The sequence below is a fragment of the Rhinolophus sinicus genome, chromosome 14 (genome assembly GCF_057876585.1).
Source record: "Rhinolophus sinicus isolate RSI-liver-muscle chromosome 14, RSI-T2T, whole genome shotgun sequence".
Taxonomy (NCBI): Eukaryota; Metazoa; Chordata; class Mammalia; order Chiroptera; family Rhinolophidae; genus Rhinolophus; species Rhinolophus sinicus.
The window spans coordinates 145,149,926-145,168,645 of NC_142514.1; the positions used below are offsets into that span (position 1 = coordinate 145,149,926).

Below are 18,720 nucleotides of genomic sequence, written 5' to 3' on the forward strand. Positions count from 1 at the left end.
CAAGCCACGCTGTCTAGGGAGGGCCATTTCTTCTACGGGGAAGTTGCTCCACTTGCTCTGGGGAAGCTTCACAGAGCAATGAGTTTCTAACAGGCCAGCCTGTGGGGTCACTTGGCTGACACCTGTCCAGTTCCCTCTAAAATGAACCTGTTCCTAGTTCCCTATGTCAGCTCTTTAGAACACATTACCAAGTGATGGCGATACGGAGCTTGACCACCAAGAGCAGGCTGTCTTTCTGCCAAGGTGTCTGGAGAAGGCAGCCACAACATGATGGAAGCGTTCCCCAGAAGGGTGCTCAGTCTCCAGAGCTCCAGCATCTGCACTTTCAGAACCCCACCTTCCAGAGTCCCCTTGTTCCCTGAGCCTTTAGTCCCAGAGAAAAACGGCAGTGTCAAAGAGGGCAACTGGCCAGTCCTTAGTTTTGCAGAATAAGAAATTTGGTAGATGAGTTCACTCGTGAGGAAGTCAACACTGAGTAACTCACACTGACCAGACTTCCAAGAGACTAATGTACAAACAGATGCTGATTTATTCATATAAACAGAAATATCACTGCCAAGAACACATGTCACCAGGTCACCTTGTGACCAGTGGTAGCGTTGCCTCTTCTCTATCCAATTAGTGCCCTTCTCTGCAAAATAGCCCCCAAGAAAGCAAATTCCTCCAAGCAGGCTGGTCAGTGCATATAGAAGATCCTAGCAGGTAATGCTTTGGAGCTGGGGCTGGCTGATGTGCTCATTTCCACTCTAAAGTAACCCCTCCTCCCTGGATTACTCTTAGACTCACAGACAAGGCAGTATTGGTGTCTTTCCTCTTTTACTCTGTAGGCACTGCTCTCTTATGACCACAAAACAGTCAACTCACATTGATGTGGCAGAATTGAGTATATCCCAACATTCTGAGGAATGCCAAGGATTTTTCATTTGGAGTTAATTGATCCTCTCATGCCCTCACCAGCACATTGTGAGAGCGGGCTCTACCCTGAGATGGGCCAGTCTTGTACGTAATGATTGTGATGAGAGGGTGGTTTTTATCTGATCTTGACCCTAAGCCTAAGACAGACTGCTGGTTCAACATCTGGAATGTCTTCTGCATGAATGATACCATGTGCCTCCTTCTCCAATAACTCTTTCTTTTGTGTTTTCCCAGGGCTCAGAAAAAACTCTCCTGTAGTCTAGAAGACTTGAGAAGTGAATCTGTGGAGAAGGTCAGCCTATCAGTGTCTCTATCAGATTACTGTGTTACTCCTTTGTGCTGGGACACACAGCAAGGTCCTGGTCCCTGCTTTTATAAAGCGGATAGGGAGGCAAGGTTCACAGGAATATTTTGAGAAAACTGGTCAGGTGTGACCCCAGGCATCCCAGAGGCTGAGCAAGTCAGGAAATGCTATCTGAAGTTCATGAGAGGTGCTGAGCTGGGCACAGTCAGGTTTGGGGAAATGGTGAAGCATGAGGAGGTATGGTCAAGGTCAAGAGACAGATCAAACCAGAGAAGATCTTGAATACTGGTCCTGTATCCCCAGGGTCCTGGGGAGCATTGCAGAGATTTTGAATGCGCAAGTAATGGGGAAAGGAGTTGATCCCAGACCCCTGGGCTGGAGGGGAGGGTCGCAGGCTCTTGAGCGAGGTCACTGGAGACCCTGATAGGGCACCTTCCCTGAGCCGCACTGCACAGGATCCCTGGTGATACAGTGGAAAACTATAAAGGCTGGGGCTGCCAGGAGTCAGGGCCACTCAGTGGCTTTGCTCCCCCAGTCGTGTGTCTCCTGCCCCACACCCCCGTCACATTGCTGGCAGCTGGGGGTAGATAGTGACCTGTATTTCCTGCCATGGACTGTGGTTACCTGACATAAAGATGGGGAGGGAGGGGATGAGCGTTGCAGATTGACGCTGGAAGGTGGTCCTGAGTTGTTGTTTGTGACTAACACGGGTCTCTTTTTCTTCACGTAACTGAAATCCTCATTGCCACTCCATAGTGTGTCGATGGGAACCAACTCTCCCCGGAGGGAGACCCCAAGGTACGTCAACTGCATGTCCCTATTACGAATTTGTGGTTGCATTGTTTGCTGGAGTGTCTTCATTTAGCGAGTTACAGCTTTTGTAACCTTAAAATATGTTAGCTATAAGGGTTAAGAGGGTGAGAGAAAAGACAAAACTTCCTATCCTGTTTCCTTTGTATGTGCACCGAGCTGTATCATGTGCTTTCACCGCCCTTATCAGTAGGATAGGATTTCTTATTATCTCCTCCGTTTTATAGGCTCAGAGAAATTCATCTTTAACCAGGCAACATAGATCCGATTGCTGGGAAGGGAGATGTGATCTCAGCGCACAATTAGAGGAGTGTGACAGCTCTCATTCTTTCTGTGCTGATATGTCATGATTTAAAAACACAGGAATACGCTTGGCTACGGTGCAAGAATCTTTCTTCAATATCCCCTAATGTTGGTGTCTGGCCCTTGCTTTCTGTGACTGAGAGCTCATTATACTGTTAGACCCCCTGTATTCTCTCCCAGCTCTGTCTGGTAGATGCATCTTCCGGGCTTCCCTAGAATGTGCATGCCTGGTCCTGGATCTTGCTCTGGAACCCATGGAATAAATCATTCTCCCTGCTCCTGACAGCTCCAGAATTTAAGTCCTTTGGGCTGTCTCTGAGTTAAACATCCTCTTCTCACGTACACAGATCACAGACCTTTCATGTTCCTATTCAATCTCCTTAGATCGGCTCTAGTTTCTCAGTGTGTCCTCTCACTGTGCCCTGGACCACACTTGAGTGTGATACTCCTGATAGGATCTGACCCGTGCCTTCCATGAGCCCCAGGCACGTGATCGTGTCTGTGCTTCCGTTTGTGTGCTAGGCCTGAGGCAGGTATTGTTATTCTCTATTTAGAAACCATAAAACAGAGGTTCTGAGAGGCTAAAGAGAAAGGGCTTTGCCTGAGTCTGTCTGACTCAATGCCTGGGCTCTTTCCACCCGTGTGTGCTGCCTTTCTGTGCTCGGCAATCAGTTATATGCTGCTCCCTGGCTGGGATTTCCATTCCCCCACAACCAGGCTTATTCTTCTTGGAGGCAAGAGAAGCAGAACTGATTCAAGCATTTCCGTTTCCTCTGGGTCCTGTCCTGACCTTGCACAACTTTCTCCAGCAGTGAGTCCTTCCTTCCCAGCTTTCCTTCTTGGCTGAACAGAGCTGAGAGCCCCTTCCCTTGCCCTCGGTTCCTCTAGTTATCTTTCTCACTGGTCTGGGCCACCTTTGAAGCCCAGCCTTGGGTTGGGTCTTTGCTCTCTTTACATCTCAGCTCCTCGGCCAGCTCCCAGAGCCGCCCACGTCAATGCTTTGGTTGTCTCAGCCCTGCCTTAGGAGAGTATGTGTGACCGCACAACCAGAAATCTGTTTTTGAGAGCCCATCCCCACTCCCATATTTCCTGTATACTATATAACTTGGAGTCATGCCCTTCAGTTCTCTGAACGTTTTGAAGGCTGTCAGTGGGTCACAGGTCTGACTGTGCATCAATCATTGAGATGCTTGTTAAAAATACAGACTCCCAGGGTACACTCCCAGAGGGGCGGATTCATGGGACCAAGTGGAACCTGGGAATTGATATTGTTTCTACAAGTGCCCCAGGTGATTAAGAAGCAGCCAGTCCATGGCCTAGCTTTGGAAACTGTTGGACTTGAGCGCATGTCTGACTGGTCAGGTCCAGTCTCGACCTCTAGGTCACCATGAACTTAAAAATCACATTGTCTCCATCTCTCAAGGTTGTGATTATTTCTACTTCACCATCCAGTTCTTTCAGAATTCATTGAGAATTTAGCCTACTTTTCTCATATCCGTGCTTTCTGAGCTACTTTATAGAGCATTAGTATTCAATGTTCAATGAATGAATTGGATTTCAAACAATTTCTAGGACATGCATGTATAAACAAACTGTAATCAGAAATTTATTGGGCACTTAGCTTCTAACTAATTGAAACTTCAAAAGATGTCTCAGTCACTGAAGTCTCCCATTGCTTTTCTGATTCGTCCATTTTGAAATCAGTTGTGTCTTTCATATCTTTCTTCTGGGTCCAACTGTAGGTGATTCCCTTGGTAATGCTGCTTCAATTTTTCTTTTGTAATTCTCACTCAAATGCATTCCGCGGTGTTTCCCTCAGGTTTGTGAATTTAGGGGTCATTATATCTTCCTTAACCAAATAATTCCAATTCTTCTTCCCCTTTTAATCGGCTTGTTGCTTGGGGACCCTTTCTATGGCCAGAGCCCATTGCACTGGGGCCGAACCTCATGCAGACTATAACCCTAAGTTCCTAGGGGACTCTGTCAGCATGGAGCCCTCTGGCTCATTTTCTGTTGTCATCTCCCCTGAGTGTGGGCATATCTTCTCACTTTGCCATAATCTGATATTTTTCAAAATAACAATTATCATAATATGTAATAATATATATTAGCTATCCATAACATTATATAGTAAAGTAATAGCTTTTATTAGAATTCTGGTTTATATATTCAAAGAGCTCAAAGGGTAACACACAGCTGTTTATTCATTGAGCCTCTGAACACTAGACCAAATGCAAAGGTCCCCTTTGCAAGACACCTCCACTTCTGCTGAGAGTCCGTTGCAGTCAGCCGTGGGCTTGGGCCTGACCCGACCCGTCTCACTGCATGGCCTTGGGCAAGTTTCTACCTCTCTCAGAACTCTTCTCCCCTTTCCTGGCCTGGACTAAATGATCTTTGAGGGGTCTTCGAGTTGGACTAAGTGAAAAATGCCTCTTAGAGAACAGAGAGTTGTTCCTGCATCCAGAGATTTCCTAAGTGGGTTTGAGTCTGAGACTGACGGCTAATTCAACATCTCGCTCTCCCCTTCTAATAGGACAGCCCTTTCCCGGCAGAGCACAAATACCCGACGTTACCTGGGAAGATGTCAGGAGCCATGCCCAATGGAGAGGCTGCCAAATCTACTCCCACTGCCTCCCAGCCGGACCCTGCCGGGAGCAGCCTGCTGCGGCTGAGTGAGTATCCAGGCCCTGGGCCTGTGGCCCCTGAAGCGACGGGCGGCCTTGGCACTTCCAATTACCGCACGAGATCCCTGCACCCACCACTGCCGCCCACAATTGGAGAACGGTGGGGGTGAGTGGATGGGACAAGCCATACCTCGGGGTGGTCCCACTTCCAGAGATGATGGCTCCCTGTTTGGGCACACTGTTCCCTTTGGTAAACACTTCAGAGCCCCAGAAAACGGGGGTGTGTACCCACCCTTTCCAGCTGCAAGTACACCACCCCTCGCTCCCCTCTTCTATTCCTCCTCTCTTGAACCCCTTCCTATCCTTCCCATCATTCCTTTTTTCCCTCCCTCTTAGCTATCCCACTCCACCCTTCCTGTCCCTTGCTCCTCCTCCTCTGTCATCCTGATCTTCTCTTTCCTGTCTCTGCCTTCCTCTCTGCAGCCTCTCTATTACCAATAGGATGATATTATGCGCTCTTCCAAGGGAGGGCATTTCCTTAGAGAAATGAAGTCAGTGGCCAGTGGGCAAGGATGTCAGTCCACAAGTATCCTTTCGGTGCTTAGGACTTGAAACCGTGGAGGTCTTTGCTACTTTCCATGCGTAATAGGCCATCTTTCCCCAATAGCAGCAGCAGATCAATGGGGCCCAGGAGGGAATGTTCTAGTCCTGGCAGAGCTCTCCCTACCCCTGATTCCTTATCCCTGGCTGTTCCCTGTGCCAGCCATGTGTTGGCTTTTGCCCTTGGCCAGTTCTGCCTTTGGTTACAGGAACTCCAGATAAGCCTTGAATGTGTATGTCCTGATGACAGTCAGACTGTGGACTTGAAGTGGTTTTGGACATTCTAGTCTGACCTAAGTGAGCCCTGGCAGCCACATAAGCTGTACGGGGCCTGGTGTATTCAGCCCCTGCCACTCCCCCTGCATGTGGACACCCTACCTGCAAGGAAGTGCTCCAGGAGCATTTGGTCCCCTCGCGTGAGGCCTCCTCTCGCTGTGCTGACCCTGTGGGCCAAGCCCAGTCGCCGTTCACCCCTTCCTTCCTTGTGGGGTTGTTTTTCTTTCTGTTTGAGTTTTTCTCTCTTGCTCGATGACTCTCTTGTTTATTTCTTTGCTTCCCTATAACTCTGGTGGGCTGGACTTGGGCCTCTCTTGCTTCTTCATGTGGCTTCTCTGCTTCTTGGTTGGCTGGAGATCGTGGCCGGAGTGTCAGTGCCCCCGTATTAGGTACTGTACCCTTCCAGGTGAGGTGGAGAGTGAGATACCCTGTTTCCCTACCCTAACACCCGCTCCCAAACACTCAGCCAGGATCCCCTCCTGTCTGCATTCTCGAATCTCCCTTGGGAAAAAGAGAGCAGGCTCCTTCTTGGAGTTATCTGCAAGTACTTGGACCCCAAACCCTTAAAATTCAAAGGCATTAGCTCACCCAGGTTTGGAACCTTAATCTCACTCAGTCCTCGGAGAGAAAACCTGGAGTGTGCTTGAGCCCCCTTGTGAGATCCTTGTGAGATCTTGGTGGCCGAGCTGGGCAGACTCTTCCCAACTCCCTCTGAACAATGGCCCAGGCTTGGGGGAATGTTTGTAAAGGTCACATCCCTTCCTCTCATTCACACATCATTACATTCTTTCAATCTCAGGAGACACAGAAAGTGGTTGGGACGACACTACTATGGCCAATGACCTCTCATCCACATCATCTGGTACTGAGTCGGGCCCCCAGTCTCCCCTGACACCAGATGGTAAACGGAGCCCCAAAGGCATCAGGAAATTCTGGGGCAAGTAAGTTGGTGGTGATGATTATAATTTTATTACTTGGAATTAATATTCTTTTTGACTGGGCAGATTCTCCATAAACCCCTGTTCAATTAGATGTTGGAGCAGAGCAGTAAAAACAGTGTGGTCATGTTTAGAGAGAAGAATTTGAGTGATTATTTTAGGGCCCAGAGAAGGAGAACTATGAAAGGTACCCAATAAATACAGTCAGCTGCATTACATGTCTCTCGTTCAAGGCATCCATCCATCCATCCATCCCCCACACCCTGAGCACATTCTCTGCAGCTCAATCACATGTGCTTTGGGAGAGACACATGGGTAAGACCAATTTCTTCCTTTTTAGGGGTCTGTCTGTATCTTCAGAAATCTTTGAAGATGGAGTGCTGACTACTTGCTAGCTCAACTGACCCAGTCCATGAAATGAGGCAGAAACTGGGGCCTCCTACCAGGCACCAAACTTCACTTGTACCCCCACGGGGAGTGGCACAAGTCCCAGAGGCAGGATTAGAATTGAGACTTGGGTCTGGCCAAAGAGCTCTCACAGGTCATGATCCTTGACCCCTGGGGAGGCACTTGGAAGCAGTGCCATTGAGAATCCTGGGTCTGGCTGTGTGGCCCTGTGTAGGAGGGGTTGCCCTGACTCCATGCTTTCAGACTTCCCCCTGACAGTCTTTGTGATGCCTCTCTTTCACGCAGGATCCGAAGAACTCAGTCAGGAAATTTCAACACCGATGCACCGGGGATGGCAGAGTTTCGCCGAGGTGGGCTCCGAGCGACTGCAGGGCCCAGGCTCTCTCGGACCAGGGACCCCAAGGGTCAGAAAAGGTAAGCCTCCCTCCAGTCCATTTATAAAGAACTGTGTGAAGTCCTGACCAGGGTGGAGTGGGGATGGGGCTAGATGTTCCAGAGCACCCAGAGGTGGGAGACGGGAGCCCTCGTGCAGAGCTTCCCAACCCTTCCCAGTTGACACAAGTAGACATCACTCATGCTTACAGGTACACAGAGGGAAAGATAAGAAGTCTTCTGGCTCTTTAAGGAATTCCCCCACTTTAATAACAACTCAACCAGGCATTCAAACAATGATTTTTTTTTTTTTTTTTGACCAGCATGTTAGGGTTACTTTCCTAGAAGAAATCTTTTAAAACATCTAGTCTTCTAATAGTCCATAAATCCCCATTTATTTTTAAAAAATGAACAGAATGTTGCTTTGTCAACTTCTTCCCTACCCCCCAAAAAAGACTCTATTGAGATTTTAAGGGTGCCATTAATATTCACACTTTACATGAAAAATTGATGTCTCTAAGAATGGATGGCTTTGTAATACCCAGTCATCCTGTCTAGGAAGACAATCTAGCTCTTCATTTATTCATGTCTTTTCTTCTGTTGCTCAGTTGGGTGTTACAGTTACCACCTTCTCCCTCCTCCCACCCAACACACACACACACAGTTACACAGGACCCACAGGTTCCTTGTAAAGTCAACTAGACATTTTATAATTTTGGTTGCTATGAGTGGGATTTTTAAATTATTTTAACAAGAAAGTTAGTATGTATGCATTGATGGTGTATAGAAAATTGTTGGTTTTTGTATATCATAAATATGTGTACGTGTGTATTTTATAACTAGCCACCTTACTGAATTCTCTTGCGTTTTCTAGGTGGGCAGTTGTATCATCTGAAAGGAATGGCTTTCTTTTATTTCTACCTCTCTAATAGCTATGCTTCTAATTTTTACTTTTTTTTTTTTTTTTTTTTAATTAAATTTATTGAGGTGACAGTTGTTAGTAAAATTACATAGATTTCAGGTGTACAATTCTGTATTACATCATCTATAAATCCCGTTGTGTGTTCATCACCCAGAGTCAGTTCTCCTTCCATCACCATATATTCGATCCCCCTTACCCACATCTCCCACCCCCCACCCCCCACCCCCCACCCCCCTTACCCTCTGGCAACCACCAAACCATTGTCTGTGTCTATGAGTTTCTGTTTCTCATTTGTTTGTCTTGTTCTTTTGTTGTTTTGGTTTATATACCACATATCAGTGAAATCACATGGTTCTCTGCTTTTTCTGTCTGACTTATTTCGCTCAGCATTACACTCTCAAGATCCATCCATGTTGTCACAAATGTTCCTATATCATCTTTTCTTACTGCCGAATAGTATTCCATTGTGTATATATACCACAACTTCTTCATCCATTCATCTATCGAAGGACATTTTGGTTGTTTCCATGTCTTGGCCACTGTAAACAAAGCTGCAATGAACATTGGAGCACACGTGTCTTTATCTCTAAATGTTTTCAGATTTTTTGGGTAGATACCCAGGAGAGGGATTGCTGGGTCATATGGCAATTCTATTCGTAATTTTTTGAGGAACCTCCACACCGCCTTCCATAACGGCTGCACCAGTCTGCATTCCCACCAACAGTGTATGAGGGTTCCTTTTTCTCCACAGCCTCTCCAACATTTGTTACTATTTGTCTTGTTGATGATGGCCATTCTGACTGGGGTGAGGTGATATCTCATTGTGGTTTTGATTTGCATTTCTCTGATGATTAGTGATGTTGAGCATTTTTTCATATGTCTATTTGCCATTTGTATGTCCTCTTTGGAGAAATGTCTCTTCAAGTCCTCTGCCCATTTTTCAATTGGGTTGTTTGTTTTTTTGTTGTTCAGTTGCATGAGTTCCTTGTATATTCTGGATACTAGCCCCTTATCGGAGGCACTGTTTGCAAAAATCTTCTCCCATTCAGTTGGTGGCCTCTTTATTTTGTCAATGGTTTCTTTTGCTGTGCAGAAGCTTTTAAGTTTCATATAGTCCCATTTGTTTATTTTAGCTTTTACTTCCATTGCCTTTGGAGTCAAATTCATAAAATGCTCTTTGAACCCAAGGTCCATAAGTTTAGTACCTATGTTTTCTTCTATGCAGTTTATTGTGTCAGGTCTTATGCTTAAGTCTTTGATCCATTTTGAATTAATTTTGGTACATGGTGACAAATAGCAGTCCAGTTTCATTCTTTTGCACGTGGCTATCCAATTCTCCCAGCTCCATTTATTGAAGAGGCTGTCTTTGCTCCATTGTATGTTTTTAGCTTCTTTGTCAAAAATTATCTGTCCATATTTATGTGGTTTTATTTCTGGGTTCTCAATTCTATTCCATTGGTCTATATGTCTGTTTTTCTGCCAATACCATGCTGTTTTGATTATTGTGGCCCTGTAGTACAGGCCAAAGTCAGGAAGTGTGATACCTCCATTATAGTTCTTTTTTCTTAAGATTGCTTTGGCTATTCGGGGTCTTTTGTGGTTCCAAACAAATCTGATGATTTTTTGTTCTATTTCTTTAAAATATGCCATTGGGATTTTGATGGGGATTGCATTGAATCTGTATATTGCTTTGGGTAATATGGCCATTTTAACTATGTTGATTCTTCCAATCCATGAGCACGGAATGTCTTTCCATTTCTTTGTGTCTTCTTCAATTTCTTTCAGAAAAGTCTTATAGTTTTCAGCATATAGGTCTTTCACATCCTTGGTTAAGTTTATTCCTAGGTATTTTATTCTTTTTGATGCAATTGTAAAAGGAATTGTTTTTTGTATTTCTTTTTCTGAGATTTCATTGTTGGTATATAGGAAGGCAATGGACTTTTGTGCGTTGATTTTGTAGCCAGCAACTTTACTGTATTCGTTGATTGTTTCTAATAGCTTTTTGGTGGAGTCTTTAGGGTTTTCTATATATAGCATCATGTCATCTTCAAAGAGTGATAATTTAACTTCTTCATTCCCAATTTGGATGCCTTTGATTTCTTTCTCTTGCCTGATTGCTCTGGCAAGGACTTCCAACACGATGTTGAAAAGCAGAGGTGATAGGGGACATCCCTGTCGTGTTCCTGAACGTAGAGCAAAGGGCTTCAGTCTTTCTCCATTAATTATGAGATTAGCAGAGGGCTTGTCATATATGGCTTTTATTATGTTAAGGTATTTTCCTTCTATACCTATTTTATTAAGTGTTTTAATCATAAATGGATGTTGTATCTTGTCAAATGCTTTTTCTGCATCAATTGATATAATCATATGATTTTTGTCCTTTATTTTGTTTATATGATGTATCACATTGATGGATTTGCGTATGTTGAACCATCCTTGTGCCCCGGGGATGAACCCCACTTGGTCGTGATGAATAATCTTTTTAATGCATTGTTGTATTCGATTTGCTAGAATTTTATTTAGGATTTTTGCATCGGTATTCATCAGAGATATTGGTCTGTAGTTTTCTTTTTTTGTGCTGTCTTTACCAGGTTTTGGTATCAGGGTAATGTTGGCCTCATAAAATGTGTTGGGGAGTACTGTTTCTTCTTCAATTTTTTGGAAGAGTTTGTGCAGAATTGGTATTAGATCCTCTTTGAAGGTTTGGTAGAATTCACTAGTGAAGCCATCTGGTCCCGGACTTTTGCTTTTGGGAAGGTTTTGGATGACTGATTCAATTTCGTTACTGGTGATCGGTCTGTTTAGATTTTCCAGTTCTTCATGGTTCAGCCTTGGAAGGCTATATGTTTCCAAGAACTTATCCATTTCTTCTAGGTTGTTGAATTTGGTGGCATATAGTCCTTCATAGTATTCTTGGATGATCCTTTGTATTTCTGTGGTGTCCGTGATAACTTCCCCTTTTACGTTTCTGATTTTGTTAATCAGTGTCTTCTCTCTTTTTATCTTAGTAAGTCTAGCCAAGGGTTTGTCAATTTTGTTAATCTTCTCAAAGAACCAGCTCTTTGTCACATTAATTTTTTCTATTGTCTTTCTGTTCTCTATTTCATTTATTTCTGCTCTAATTTTTGTTATTTCCTTTCTTCTGCTGACCTTGGGTTTTACCTGTTCTTCTTTTTCTAGTTCTTTAAGGTGTAACATGAGGTTATTTATTTGGGAATTTTCCTGTTTCTTGAGATAGGCCTGTAATGAGATAAATTTCCCCCTTAAAACTGCTTTCGCTGCATCCCAAAAATTTTGGTAGGATGTATTTTCATTGTCATTTGTTTCTATGTATCTTTTGATCTCTCCTCTAATTTCTTCTTTGACCCAGTCCTTCTTTAAAAGTATGTTGTTTAGTCTCCATGTATTTGTGTTTTTTCCCGCTTTCTTTTTACAGTTGATATCCAATTTCAAAGCCTTGTGATCAGAGAATATGCATGGTATGATTTCAATCTTTTTAAATTTGTTGAGACTGATTTTATGTCCCAATATATGGTCTATCCTTGAGAATGTTCCATGTACACTAGAAAAGAATGTGTAGTCTGATGTTTTAGGATGAAGTGCTCTATAAATGTCAATTATGTCCATTTCATCTAATGTGTCATTTAGGGCTACTATGTCGTTATTTATTTTCTGTTTGGATGATCTATCCATAGCTGTCAATGATGTATTTAAGTCCCCTAGTATAATTGTGTTTTGGTCAATTTCTCCCTTTAGTTCTGTTAGTAGTTGCTTGGTGTATTTCGGTGCTCCCTGACTGGGGGCATAAATATTGATGACTGTTATGTCTTCTTGTTTTACAGTCCCCTTCACCATTATGAAATGTCCATCTTTGTCTCTTGTTATCTTTTTCACCTTGAAGTCTGTTTCATCTGATATCATTATGGCTACACCTGATTTTCTCTGGGCACCATTTGCTTGGAGTGTCAATTTCCACCCTTTCACTTTGAGTCTATGCTTGTCCTTGTAGCTGAGATGTGTCTCTTGGAGACAGCATATGGTTGGGTTTAGTTTTTTGATCCAATCTGCTACTCTGTGCCTTTTTATTGGTGAGTTCAGTCCATTTACATTTAGGGTGATTATTGATATGTGAGAATTTCCTGTCATTCTATCTTTAGTTTTCTGGTAAGGCTGTGTCTCCATTGTTTCTTTGCCTTTTTGTTGTTGTCTATTATTTCTGTGTGGTGGTATTCTATGATGTTTCCCTCTGTTTCTTCTTTTATTTCAGTATATATTTCAGTTCTGGATTTTTTTTGAGTGGTTACCCTTAAGTTTATGTAAAAGTAAGTTTGATATTTAGAGTATTCCATTTTCTTCAGCACGCTTACTTTCTCCATTCCCATATTCCGGTTCAGGCCTTTATTCTCCCCCTTTTTGAGTTTTGGTTGCCACAAATTGTCCCTGTTGATGGTGGTCGAATAGCCTCCTTTAGTATTTCTTGTAGTGCAGGTCGTGTATTAGAAAATTCCCTCAGCTTCTGTATGTCTGGAAAGGTCTTTATTCCTCCTTCATATCTAAAGGATATCTTTGCTGGATATATTATTCTTGGCTCATAATTTCTCTCTTTCAATAGTTTGAATATTTGGTTCCACTCCCTCCTGGCTTGTAGAGTTTCTGCTGAAAAATCTGATGATAATCTAATGGGCTTTCCTTTGTAAGTTACCGTCTTCTTTTCCCTGGCTGCCTTGAGGATTCTTTCTTTGTCGTTGATTTTAGATAGCTTCAGTACAATGTGCCTTGGAGAAGGCCTGTTGGGATTGAGGTAACTAGGTGTTCTATTTGCTTCTTGGATTCGAGGGTCCAGTTCTGTCCACAAATTTGGGAAGTTCTCATCGACGATTTGTTTGAATATATTCTCTGTTCCCTTCTCTCTTTCTTCTCCTTCTGGTATGCCCATTATTCTTATATTGCTCTTTCTGATGGAGTCAGAAAGTTCTTGTAGAGTTCTTTCATTTCTTTTAAGTCTCAAGTCTCTTTCTTCTTCTATCTGTGTCATTTCCAGGTTTCTATCTTCGATGTCACTGATTCTTTCCTCCATCTGGTCAACTCTACTACCTAAGCTGGTTATTTCATTCTTAATTTCTTCTATTGAGTTCTTAATCTCCAGAAATTCTATTTGGTTCTTTTTTAAAATTTCAATCTCTTTCGTAAAATGCTCATACTGTTCTTTAATTGAGTTTCTGAGTTCATTTAACTGCCTATCTGTGTTTTCTTGTATCTCGTTGAGTTTTTTCAGAACTGCAGCCTTGAATTCTCTGTCATTTAAGTCACATATTTCTGTATATTTAAGTGCCTTTTCTGGAGATTTTTCACTTTCTTTCTGAGCTATCTTGTTGCCTTGGTTACTCATGGCGATTACTGGTTTACTATTTCTCTTCCTAGACATCTACAGGAGTGACTTCTGCAACAAGTTGATAGGAAGAGGTCTTTCTTTTGTTCAGCAGTTCTGTTTACTCCTGTAGGTGATTTCAGTCGGTAGTGGGCCTCTTCGTCTTGCCTGTCTGCTGTGCAGGGAGTCCTTTGTGGAGTTTTTGTTGTTCGATTCTTTGTAAATTCCAGGGGAGCTTTACAGAGGCTCACCTCACTCCGCCATTTTTCCGGAACTCCCCTAATTTTTACTTTATCTCTTTTTATTCTGGCTGCACCACTCAGACCAGTGTTTTCAATACTGATAAAAACTATTGTCTTTTTATTGGCTATAATGTGAATGCCCCTAGTGTTTCATTAATAAATAAGGTATTAGCTGTTGTTGATTGGAGGAGTTTTTTTGTTTTTTGTTTTTTTAACATTAGAGAACTAACCCCCCCTTTTCCCAGTTTTCTAAGTGTTTCCCTAAAAATGGTATTGAACCCTGTTGAAAACGTGATTCTGTTGGGGATCTTCATTCTAATGGGGCAGGACTCTGGGCTTGTGGCACATGCACACGTGTGCGTGGATGACGGCGCACATACACACAGCCTCACGAGGATGCTGTAACTGCCCCACGCTCTCAGTAGCTACAGATTTGGAACTCAGGCCAGGTGTTACCACAGGAAATGCTAGAATTTACCTCAAATGAGTGCATTGTAGTGGTCTTTTGTTTAACTAGATCCCATGATGGGGTTGTTAGTTAAAACACTGTTCCCCTTTTTGTGAGACTCTGTTGTGTTCAGATGGAGCCTCAGGCTCTCCCACTAACAGGCACACGCTGTTTTCCTGCTTCCCAGTGATATCAATGCCCCCTTTGCCCAGTGGAGCACAGACCGAGTGTGTGCGTGGCTGGAGGACTTCGGCCTGGCTCAGTACGTGATCTTTGCCAGGCAGTGGGTGACTTCTGGTCACACTTTGCTGACAGCTACCCCTCAGGACATGGAAAAGGTAAGGACTGAGCCCTGGGTGAGGAGATTCCCCTTCCTCCCCAAACCAATGCCTGGAGAAGTAAGGCCCCCCACTTTCCACCCCCACAGGAGAGTGAACAGAGGAAGCTGAGACTCCCTCTGTCACTGCACGTTGATCCCTTGGCATAGTGCAGGGGTCCACTGCCACACTCCATCCAGGTGGAATATCTCCACCAGGCATAGCATCCTCCAAGGGCCAAACTGCCCACAAAAATTTCATACCTGTCTTCATCTTTCAATTTCAGGAGCTAGGAATTAAGCACCCTCTTCACAGGAAGAAGCTGGTTTTAGCAGTGAAAGCCATCAACACCAAGCAGGAGGAGAAGTCTGCACTGCTAGACCACATTTGGGTGACACGTAAGGACAGGCGTATATGTGTGTTATGTTTCTGGCAGCTCCTCAGAGTAGACAGAGTTTCCCTGTGAATATGTGTCTCAAAGACAGCTGTCGCCTTGGGAAAGGCAGATGGATTACTGAACCTTATTGGGAATACAGCTGGAACTCCAAAATGCTCGTTTACTGCCTCTCCTTTTCTGGGGCGTTCACAGTCCCATGCTCATGAATCCTCACACGCCTGTTGCTTCCTGTTCTGCAGGTTGGCTTGATGATATTGGCCTGCCCCAATACAAAGACCAATTTCATGAATCCAGAGTTGATGGGCGCATGCTGCAATACCTAACTGTGGTGAGGATTTTCCTTTCAATATTTCAGTTGTCCCCGTGAGCACTTGGCTCTGCTGACCCCTGCGATGGCTATTTTAAACTTGATTCCACCACCTCCCCGATATTCTTAAGGTCCTAAAATCATGTCATTTGTTACATAAAAGGTTCCAAGTAGCAGAGTATGAACCATTGTGCTAAGAAAAGCTGTGGGTGTGTCTCTGTGCCCTGCTGAGAGGTGGTGGACTTCTCTGTGTTTGGTCTGGGAAGGAATGTCAGGAGTCGTTTGTCACTTGGAAAACTCTTGTTCGTCAACCAAAACTTGCCTCTTCTAGAATGACCTCCTCTTCTTAAAAGTCACCAGCCAACTACATCATCTCAGCATCAAATGTGCCATTCATGTGCTGCACGTCAACAAGTTCAACCCCCACTGCCTGCACCGGCGGCCGGCTGATGAGGTGAGTAGCCCTGAGCCAGGACTATCTGGTGTAAGACAGCAGGAGAGACATCATCGGGAAATGGCTGCATTTTGGACCATAGCGCTTGGGATTCTTTCCTTTGCTGCTGCTTCGTGCTGCCCCAAACACCCCATGACCTATACTGTGTGTTCCACAGCAGCCACTAGACTTCCAACCTCCCACCTTTGCTTAGGGAGACAGATCTGTGGGCCAGAGGATGGTAGCAGCCAGTCTCTCAAAGCTATCGTAATGATTAAAGGAGAAGAGAAGGCAGAGGATGACATAAGGTGCCCATAAGGAACCAGACATCTTGGAATAGATCTCCCTATGGGTAGCTATGAAGTTAACTGACCTCCAGTCCCAGGAGGGATCCATGGACAGGTTTTGCTAGAGAAGAAACAGTGTAGGTAAGCACAGCAACCCAAGTACTGCAGAAGTCCCTGACAATGTTCCATGAACCTTGGAGTTCTTGGTGGGCCCTGAAGCTAAAGGTCGTTCATCACACCCTGTCTCCTGTGTTCCTGGGAACTAAGACTCACTCTGCTCGAAGATTCACTCAGCCCCACTGAGGGACCACAAACTCCTACCTTTACCTTCCATCACCTATTTTCTTCCTATTCAACAAATATATTTTGAATGCCTTCTATACCGTGTTTCCCTGAAAATAAGACTGGGTCTTATTTCAAGTTTTGCTCCAAAAGACACATTAGGGCTTATGTTCAGGGAATGTCATCCTGAAAAATCATTCTAGGGCTTATTTTCCGGTTAGGTCTTATTTTCGGGGAAACATGGTGTGTCAGACACAGTGCTGGGCATTTTGAAGACCCAGATGCCACTTGAGGGCATTTAGACACAAGTATCTCAATGTGTACTCGCCTAGAGGGAGATTTTTTTGTCTATAAAACACTCAGCTCATAATGGATAGTCCTCTTTAAAGTTCTGTTGAATCACTGAGTGAATGACTATATGCCTTTTAGGACTATTAGTCCCAAAGTTAACCAGAAAATTAGGGAGTAACAGGATTCTGGAATCAGATATCTCAGTGTAGAAGATCCTGCAAGATTCCATAAGAGCTCTGTTTCTTGGAAACTGAGAAGGCTCTCAGGCCACTGGTCTGGCTGCCTGGTCACTTAGGGGTGAGGGTCACCTGTTGGTGAGGCATCTGGGGCAGACTCCACAGAGGACCGTGGTAGGGCCTATTAGAGCTAACTTCTTCCCTCTTCTTCTCCCTTCACAGAGTAACCTTTCTCCTTCAGAAGTTGTGCAGTGGTCCAACCACAGGGTAATGGAGTGGTTACGATCTGTGGACCTAGCAGAGTATGCGCCCAACCTTCGTGGGAGTGGCGTCCATGGAGGTCTCATTGTGAGTGGCTCTTTGGACAGCTCCCCTGCCTCAGTGCAATCGGGGCTATTCAGAAACTGATTTCTTAAGGGCTAAACATAAGTCCCAGTGAAAATTGATATTTCATCTGAAATCCTTGTATAAATGGAAGTCTCAATGTATTTTGGTAATTTGTGGTTAAGAATTAATATACCTAATAGAAACAAAATGGCTTCTGGAAGGAATTCCCTTGCCACAAACCCAGAAGATTCCAGGACAAAGAGGTTGCGTGAGAATCAGCCCTCAGCTTGACCTCCTCCTAGAGGAACGTGGGGCTGGGGAAGTGAGGGGGAGGCCATCAGAATGCAATGTCCTGCTCGCCATGATACAAGCCTTAGCATCATTCAGGTCTATCAAGTGGCAAAGCCAGCAGGGAAATGAGGGGGTGGCTTGGGTGTTGTCCAGAGTGGACCCTGGGCGCTAACCTTGTGTAAGAGAGCATAGTTCTCTGCCGATCTATGAAAATGAGGTGATCAGTCAAATGTGCTCGTTTCTGCTCAGAGCCTGGCTCTGTGCCAGGTAGAGAGTGGAGTGGGACACCTCAGGACAAGTGGGTGAGCATCAGCCCCTGCCCTGGAGGCACCTTCAGGCCCATGGGGACCCATTTCTTAGTGCCTTCACCTAGAGCCACCATAATTGTCACTGGTTTCTTCTTAGATCCTGGAGCCACGCTTCACTGGGGACACCCTGGCTATGCTTCTCAATATCCCACCACAAAAGACGCTCCTCAGACGTCACCTAACTACCAAATTCAGTGCCCTGATTGGTCCTGAAGCTGAACAGGAAAAGCGAGATAAAATGGCTTCACCAGCATACACACCACTGACTACCACAGCCAAAGTCCGGGTGAGTTGCCAGACCCTTTCTGGGGTGATCACAGATGTCTCCCTTCTGGCCCTCACGTTGTACAGCAGCTGCTCCAACACCTGGAGCTAAACCAGTGTGTGCCACCTGGACAAGGGGGCTCTCTCAGCTTCTGCTTTGAGAGTTTGATTTCATTGTCTGTTAGTTTTTTAGGCCAGCTCCCTGCCAGTCTTGAATCCAAGGAACAGACTGCAGGTTTCTTTATATAGATGCCATGTGCAGGAAGCATCTATTCTCAGGAGGTTAAGAACTCATCCTCTACCCCCAAGGCTGCCTTGACAAACTTTGCAAAGCAGATGAGTCCCTGAGTCTAGGCTTCCTGCAGCCAAGACCAATTTTGTGCCGCGGTGCTGTGGGGGGTCTTGGTCAAAGCTGTCTTGCCAACACAGGGAGTGTTCCTCTTGGCAGCTGGCCCCAGGTGCCCTGTGCTGTGGAATGGCAGCACACAGCTATCCAGAGGTCCCGAGGTT

At 44.7% G+C, this 18,720-nt stretch overlaps 1 protein-coding gene across 15 annotated transcripts in view; it reads left to right on the top strand.

Moving 5' to 3' along the window:
- PPFIBP2 (PPFIB scaffold protein 2) overlaps positions 1-18,720 on the top strand; it is a 133,808-nt gene that overhangs the window by 105,395 nt on the left and 9,693 nt on the right. For 10 of the 15 annotated variants that reach the window (XM_019728175.3, XM_088791624.1, XM_019728216.3 and 7 more), the window contains 12 exons: positions 1,150-1,207; positions 1,976-2,017; positions 4,866-5,004; positions 6,189-6,221; positions 6,632-6,773; positions 7,464-7,592; positions 14,718-14,868; positions 15,134-15,245; positions 15,484-15,572; positions 15,883-16,005; positions 17,243-17,368; positions 18,044-18,232. In XM_019728175.3, the coding sequence (XP_019583734.3) occupies positions 1,150-1,207; positions 1,976-2,017; positions 4,866-5,004; positions 6,189-6,221; positions 6,632-6,773; positions 7,464-7,592; positions 14,718-14,868; positions 15,134-15,245; positions 15,484-15,572; positions 15,883-16,005; positions 17,243-17,368; positions 18,044-18,232 (1,333 nt within the window). The remainder of the gene's footprint in view (positions 1-1,149; positions 1,208-1,975; positions 2,018-4,865; positions 5,005-6,188; positions 6,222-6,631; positions 6,774-7,463; positions 7,593-14,717; positions 14,869-15,133; positions 15,246-15,483; positions 15,573-15,882; positions 16,006-17,242; positions 17,369-18,043; positions 18,233-18,720) is intronic. The other 5 variants (XM_019728190.3, XM_074335936.2, XM_019728223.3 and 2 more) reach the window with 1 other exon arrangement.